This window comes from Pezoporus wallicus, unplaced genomic scaffold (genome assembly GCF_028554395.1).
Source record: "Pezoporus wallicus isolate ANWC-B61680 ecotype Strahan unplaced genomic scaffold, APGP_CSIRO_Pwel_v1 contig_7866, whole genome shotgun sequence".
Classification (NCBI taxonomy): Eukaryota; Metazoa; Chordata; class Aves; order Psittaciformes; family Psittacidae; genus Pezoporus; species Pezoporus wallicus.
In genome coordinates, this window is record NW_026636013.1 from 1,841,438 (window position 1) to 1,848,876 (window position 7,439).

The window sequence follows — 7,439 nt, forward strand, 5'->3', positions numbered from 1 at the left end:
TGGGACGCCTCAGCCATCTTGACCGCGCCGCGCAAGAACTGACCGCGAAACTTCGCTGCCGCTCCGTGCCCGGCAGGCGCTGAAGCAGCGGCGACCCCCGTTGCACAGCCAGCGAGGAGCGATGCGACGGCGGCTGAGGGGCCTTCCCTGAGTGGACCCATCTCACCGGGTGCTCGCGGGGCCTCCTACCTCCCGGGCGACGGAGGCCTCTCACCTGCGGCCGGCACGGAGGGGGCCTCCCTCCGCCCCCCGGAGGGGTAGCCGGGGCGGGGGGGTGCTGTGGCACCGCGCTCCCTGTGGCTGCTGAGCGGGACAGGAGAGGAGCCGGGGTCGCAGCCCGCCGCCGAGCATGGAGTGGAGTTACCTGTTGGCAATCACCTCGCTGCTCGCCGCCCTGTCCCTGCTCCAGCGCGCTGGCTGCGCCGCCGCCTCTGCGGCCGCCGCCGCGTCGTCCTCCTCCTCGGCCAAGGAGCTGTCGTGCCAGGAGATCACCGTGCCCCTCTGCAAGGGCATCGGCTACAACTACACCTACATGCCCAACCAGTTCAACCACGACACGCAGGACGAAGCCGGGCTGGAGGTGCACCAGTTCTGGCCGCTGGTGGAGATCCAGTGCTCCAGCGACCTGCGCTTCTTTCTCTGCAGCATGTACACCCCCATCTGCCTGGAGGACTACAAGAAGCCGCTGCCGCCCTGCCGCAGCGTCTGCGAGCGGGCCAAGGCTGGCTGTGCCCCGCTCATGCGCCAGTACGGCTTCGCCTGGCCCGACAGGATGCGCTGTGACCGCCTCCCCGAGCAGGGCAGCCCGGACACGCTCTGTATGGACTACAACCGCACGGACCTCACCACGGCCGCTCCGCCGCCCGCCAAGCCTCCGCTCCGCGGCGCCAAGCCTGGCAGCCCCGCCAAGGCGCCGCCCGCCGCCGCTGCGCCGCCGGCCGAGGCCCCACGCAAGCCGCGGCCGCCGCCGCCCTGCGAGCCGGGTTGCCAGTGCCGGGCGCCCATGGTCTCGGTGTCCAGCGAGCGGCACCCGCTCTACAACCGCGTCAAAACGGGGCAGATCGCCAACTGCGCCCTGCCCTGCCACAATCCCTACTTCAGCCCCGACGAGCGCGCCTTTACCGCCTTCTGGATCGGGCTCTGGTCTGTGCTCTGCTTCCTCTCCACCTTCGCCACCGTCTCCACCTTCCTCATCGACATGGAGCGCTTCAAGTACCCCGAGCGCCCCATCATCTTCCTGGCCGCCTGCTACCTCTTCGTCTCCCTCGGCTACCTGGTGCGCCTGGTGGCCGGGCACGAGAAGGTGGCGTGCAGCGGCGGCGCGGCGGCGGGCGGCGCGGGGGCCGGGGCGGCGGGGGCTGGCGGCGGCGCGGCGGGTGCGGCGGCGGCGGGGGGGCGCGGTGCGGCGGGCGGCGCGGCCGAGCTGCAGCCGGAGCTGGCGGTGGCCGAGCACGTGCGGTACGAGAGCACCGGGCCGGCGCTGTGCACCGTGGTCTTCCTGCTCGTGTACTTCTTCGGCATGGCCAGCTCCATCTGGTGGGTCATCCTCTCCCTCACCTGGTTCCTCGCCGCAGGGATGAAGTGGGGCAACGAGGCCATTGCTGGCTACGCGCAGTATTTCCACCTGGCCGCCTGGCTGCTCCCCAGCGTGAAGTCTATAGCCGTGCTGGCGCTCAGTTCTGTGGACGGGGACCCCGTGGCCGGCATCTGCTATGTGGGCAACCAGAGCCTGGAGAATTTACGGGGCTTCGTGCTGGCCCCACTGCTCATTTACTTGGCCATCGGCTCCATGTTCCTGCTGGCCGGCTTCGTCTCACTTTTCCGCATCCGCAGTGTCATCAAGCAGCAGGGTGGCCCCACCAAGACCCACAAGCTGGAGAAGCTGATGATACGCCTGGGGCTCTTCACCGTGCTCTACACGGTGCCAGCTGCCAGCGTGGTCGCTTGCCTCTTCTACGAGCAGCACAACCGGCCCCGCTGGGAGGCCACGCACAACTGCCCCTGCCTTCGGGACCAGCAGCCTGATCAGGCCCGCCGCCCGGACTACGCTGTCTTCATGCTCAAGTACTTCATGTGCCTGGTGGTGGGCATCACCTCCGGTGTCTGGGTCTGGTCTGGCAAGACCCTCGAATCCTGGAGGGCCCTCTGCACCCGCTGCTGCTGGGCCAGCAAAGGTGCCGCCGTGGCTGGGGGCACAGGGGCAGGAGGAGGTGGGCAGGCAGCAATTGCTGCAGCAGGAGGACTTGGGGCTGGAGGTGGTGGCTCCCTCTACAGCGATGTCAGCACTGGCCTGACGTGGAGATCAGGCACTGCCAGCTCTGTCTCCTACCCCAAGCAGATGCCCCTGTCTCAAGTGTGAAGAGGAGGGGAAAGAGGCCAAAGGTTAGGGAAAGAGGGACACTGGCCTTCGTAAAATGCCCCCTCACTGTTTGGTGCCATTAATGAACTCCTAATGGTCCTTATTAGCCACAGCTTGTATAGAACAATGCAGCTGGCAGAGGCCCCCGGCTCCAGCCCCCTCCTCCATCCCTTCCATTCATATGCAGGGAGCATGTACTTCAAGGAGCCAGCTTATTATTTTGCTGGCAGAGGAGGGTAGAGTGTCACCCGTGTCTTGCAGAGGGCAACACACTGCAGTTTCTGATTCACTCTGGACTAACAGCAGCTCACGGGAGGGAGGGTTTCCCTCCACACCATCCTGAGGTGGGAGTCTGCTGGGACTGCAGGTTTTTGGGATGTTTATGACCAGGCAAATGCCTTACAATACAGACTGAATCAAAACATGTCTTAATTATACACCCCAGCTAAATACGGGTTTCCTACATTAAAGGATGTATTTATATAATTATTTGTTACCTTGTACAGATGTGTAGATATGTATATATCCAAAGCTATACAGTCTGTAAATTTTTTGTAAAAAAGTTTAGAGGCTACCCCTGTAAGAGCAAATACGAGTATTCTATTTTGTCAATAAAATGACTTTTGATAAATTACTTTTTCAAGCTTTTCCCCTACTCCTGCCCTGGTTATTCAGCTGCTCTGGCTTTAGGTTCTACAAACTAGGAACTACATTCATGCTCCAGTCATTACTGTGTAATAGATGGCTGCTTCTTACAGCAGTGAGATACACAGACACAAGGAAAACATTACTTGTTTTCAACAAGTTGCTCTGAAAAAGTGTTTGCCAAAACTGGGAGGTGCCTTACGATAGTTCTCTGGTTTGGTTTTTGTTGGTTTGGTTTTCTTTTTTTTTAAGATGACAGCATCTTTAAATTGAGCCTTTACAAAACAGTCATCTCATGGCATGTTAAGTATCCTTTTAAAACGGGTGTTATTTTAGGAATGTGCACACACGCCTCTCCTATCTGTTGTCTACAGTTCTGTAAGCCTTTCTGGGGATGCATACTGAAGTGTAAAGGTTAATGTTTTAAATTCATAGATCATGTACGACAGCAGAACAGCAAGTTGAGATTTGTTAGATCAATCTCTTCTTAACAGATTAAACTAACATCTTAACTTTTGTATATCAAATATGGTCCTTTTTCAGGAGAAAAGGTATTGTTCTTCTGTCAGGACTAAGCTAATTTATTTGAGCAGAAGGCTGTTGAATTAACAGAAGAATGCTTTGGCAATTGTTGAACTTTTTACCTGTCTGCCCAGTGGCTCAGAACATCATTTCTTTAAGAGGAGCTAAATGAATAGGGTTAATCTGTAGGGAACTTGGTTTCTTTTGAGTTTGAGAAATCTTTGATCTTTTCTCTTCACCAAACGTGATGTATAGTCTGAAGTTTCTTTCCCTGCTGCCTGGTTCCTCTTGTTGCAGACCAATTGGCCACCATGGAGCCTTAAAGTTCTTCAATTAAAGGGACATGGGACTTTTTTTTTCTTCTTTTTTTTTTTTTTATTTTTATTTTAAGAGGAAGACTTGTAACAGTTAGTGAACACCGGAGGGAAAAGGGAGAACAGCCTTTTAAACAGCTTTTCCCTGCATTGTTAGCCAGACTGCAGGCAGCAAGGCATGGCTTGGAGCATTATAGAAAAGAGCTATGAATGCCCTACAGGTGGTCTGCTCACATAATCTCCCCAATTTAAAACATTTTCCTTTACAGGACAATTGCATTACAAAACTCCCTTCTCTTTTGCTCCTAATTGAACCAAAGAACAACTACAAGATTTTCTTTAAAAACTAAGTGCCTAAAAATTTTTTTAAGATCTATTAACTACATTCTAATCTGTTTTTTAAAATGGCATTGCTCAGAATACCAGGAGTAGAAGCTGCATTAGACATTATTCCAGATATTCTCATGCCTTCTTATATTCTGTCGAATTGGCAATCATTTAAAAGCAATTGGTTAGGTTGTGTGCTAGCAGTGAAAAGATAGCCCCAGGTCCCTTATTAACCTGTCAATCATGGTAAGAGTTGGGCAGCTACCCTACTAATGACATAGATATCGGTCGTGATTTGTGGGAAAAACCTAATTCCATTGAGCACTCACTGATTTTTGGTTTCCCTTTCAAAGAACCTGTAACTTAATAGACTCCTCCACTTCTACGAAGTTACCAGGATCATGAAAAGGAGGAATTTAAAATGCCAATCTCTAGTTCCTTAGAGGGAAAAATGATTTTAATTTCTCAGATGCAAAGGATGTTCCACTGGGATTTATGCATCATGCCTATTTATACACCAGTTGGCAAGGATCAGAATATTGACATTCCTGTAAGTTGAAAAGGCCTTTGTGTTTTCCTGTCTTGCTTGAAACATTTTGTAACAGTCGTTGAAACATTTAAATCAACATGGCAATTCTCCCCGCTGTCAGTGGGGCTAAGGTAGAGGGGAAGCCACACGTATGGAAGCACAGTCACTTCTTCAGATAAAGCTTTGTGTTCCTTCCCCTCCAGCAGATTCTAGCAAGCAACACGACAGGTATAGCCACAACTCTTCTCTGAGAGTTTAAGGTAAGTCTATCGCAGACTGATGGTTCAGGTTGCTAGTGCTGAGATAAAAGCACTTCTAGTAAAAGACAGGAAGTAGCCCTGTGTTTCTTAATGTACCCTGGAGTGATCTGAGAGGTGCTGCAGGTGGACTTAGGCAGGAAAGAGGTCTCATTGCTAGCTAGGTCAACAAGATGTCTGCTTTGGAAGTGACTGAGTAATAATGCAAAGGGTACACAGATAAAAATGGGATAAAATCGGAATCACTAGAAAGAAAACTGGAGAAAGGCTACTAGAGAATTTAATTTGTAAGTGCAGATTTTTGTGAATCTACATAAAATTTGTGTCTAGGGAAAAAAGAAAATAATCAGGAAACCCAACAGCGAGGCACATAGGTATACAAGAAATAAAACTACAGCTACATAGACCTTCGCATTATCAGATAAATTTGCTATGAAGATCCAAAAACTCTCTGTAAATTGGTAGAAGTTACATGTTAACTTTCAGGGTCTGATGACAAACTGCCATCTCCCTAAATTTGCCAGACAGCTGCTAAAACTGGTCCCAGCAGACCCTGTGGCCTGCAGAGCAAGAGTGTTCCTGTCATCTCTGCTGGCACAGTCTCACTGGTTGACAGCAGCCATGCACCCAGTAGCCACACTGGGTCTGAAGAGCTGAGGGGGCAAGCTTTAGTATCACCAAGGTGGCTTCAGAGCGCAGGCTGTAGCAAAGTTTGGAGAGCTGGATAAACGGCAACTGGGAGCCTCCTGCAGCTCACAGAAAGGCTTAATTGTGCTGTTCAAGAGAGTGACTAAGCTAGCAGAGAAACATGGTTTGGGACTTCTTTCTTTAGTAAGCAACATACCTTTAGAGCGTTCCTTTTCTTTCCATGACCCCTCCTGGCTTTACATGTTCCTGCTTTTCAAAAGGAAATCCAATGGATTATTCTCCTCCTGCTGTAATGACTGAATAATCCTGCAGCCTCCAAAGGAGCTGGCCCAGCTGCCAGCGAGCCTTTTAAAAAGAGACAGAGCAGTGCAGGAGCTTCAGGAGGGACATTGCATCTCCCCTGTGCCGTGCTGCTGCGCCCCTGCGAGCTACCTGGCATTGTCCTGCAACCTAACCTGCTCCAAAGTTTTCCCTGTGTGGGAAAAGCTTCCCTGGAGCTTTGATAATCAATCATGGAAGGGAAGGAACTTCAGACAGGGAGGAATTGGGAAATCACTATATATTGAAATAATATGAATATGACCAGGCTTCCTGGGAAGGCTGTGAAGGCTAAGGCACACAAGGAGTCTTTTTTCCTTCTTTCTTACACGGTATTTTAAAATCAAACTATAGAGGTGCTTACCTGTTAAAGAGTTCTTCAAATGTGCTTGACTAGTCCTAAAAGGTCTCCCAGGTTGGGTAGAAGAACTGGAGGCAGGGTCATCTCTGCATGCATCGTGCTTCACCCCAGCTTCAGAGCCCAAGCTCTTTCCGGATTCACCCGCGCAGACACCTCACTAGACATCTGAAGGTGGCTTGTAGGAAAAATCGACAGCAGGTTTTCACAAGAAGAAACCAGTGCTGGGAGCCAAAGCACGATGCCCAGATTTAGAAAGGAATCAGGAGCTGAGAAAAAAATACCAGAGTCCTTGGAAGAATCCCAGGTCTACTTTGAAATATGAAAACTTCAATACAACTAGTGCTTGATCTCAGTGACTCTGCTCCATGTACTTCTTTCAGAAGCACTACATGCAGTACAAAAGCCAAACCTAACCCGCCCAGTTAACTGTCTTCACTGATAAAGACATGGAATTTTAAATAGGATAGACAGGCCACCTATATACAGGGAAAAAGCGAACTGGTGGTAATGGATGCTGAAAAATGACGAAAGATGCTCTTGGAGTAAAATTTCACCTGCAGTCAGGATCATGCTGGAGGAAAGCTCAATGTGGGCCTGTCAAACCAGCTTGTAGAATCACAGCCAGTTTCCAAAATGCCTGTTACAACCTGCCTGCAGCATGCCCTGCTCCTGCACCCCATTTCAGAGCCACAGGGCCTGTGTGTCTTGAGGCACACACTTATTCCACCCACTGTGACCAGCCTAGGTTCTGTCCTAACAGGGAATTGAGGAACAAACTGTCTCCATTGCTCATCCTCGCCATGTTCCCTCTGTTTTTGCCCTACATACCAACATGGGATGGTATAGAAAAGATAACACACCTCTTTCCAGAATTAGAGGCTCAGCAACAAAGGTCTCCCTGAAAACAACAGCTTGAGCCTAAGGAGAATAAAGGAAGTGATTTACAGGTGATGGTCCAGGAAGAAATACTAAACAGGGCAGACACCCTGCATGTGGTCATGATGAGCTCTAGGCAGCCTTTAAAAGAACTCAATTAGAATTTTCAGACAGCTCTATTTATGTAAGCTTTTATAAATGCCCATCATTACTGTAATCAGGTATGTTAATTTCCCTAGTTCAACAGAAAGGATCACACATGATAAAAGCTATTCTGGTATGG

At 50.7% G+C, this 7,439-nt stretch overlaps 1 protein-coding gene across 1 annotated transcript; it reads left to right on the top strand.

Annotated features, from left to right (window-relative positions):
• Positions 1-317: 317 nt before the first annotated feature.
• Positions 318-2,991, top strand: FZD8 (frizzled class receptor 8). The gene has a single exon (XM_057398867.1). The coding sequence runs from the start codon at positions 350-352 to the stop codon at positions 2,357-2,359; it is 2,010 nt and encodes a 669-aa protein (XP_057254850.1). The 5' UTR covers positions 318-349; the 3' UTR covers positions 2,360-2,991.
• The last annotated feature ends 4,448 nt before the right edge of the window (positions 2,992-7,439 follow it).

Excerpts from the sequence above, each read along its gene's own strand:
- FZD8 (XM_057398867.1), top strand. The coding sequence starts at position 350 with ATGGAGTGGAGTTACCTGTTGGCAATCACCTCGCTGCTCGCCGCCCTG.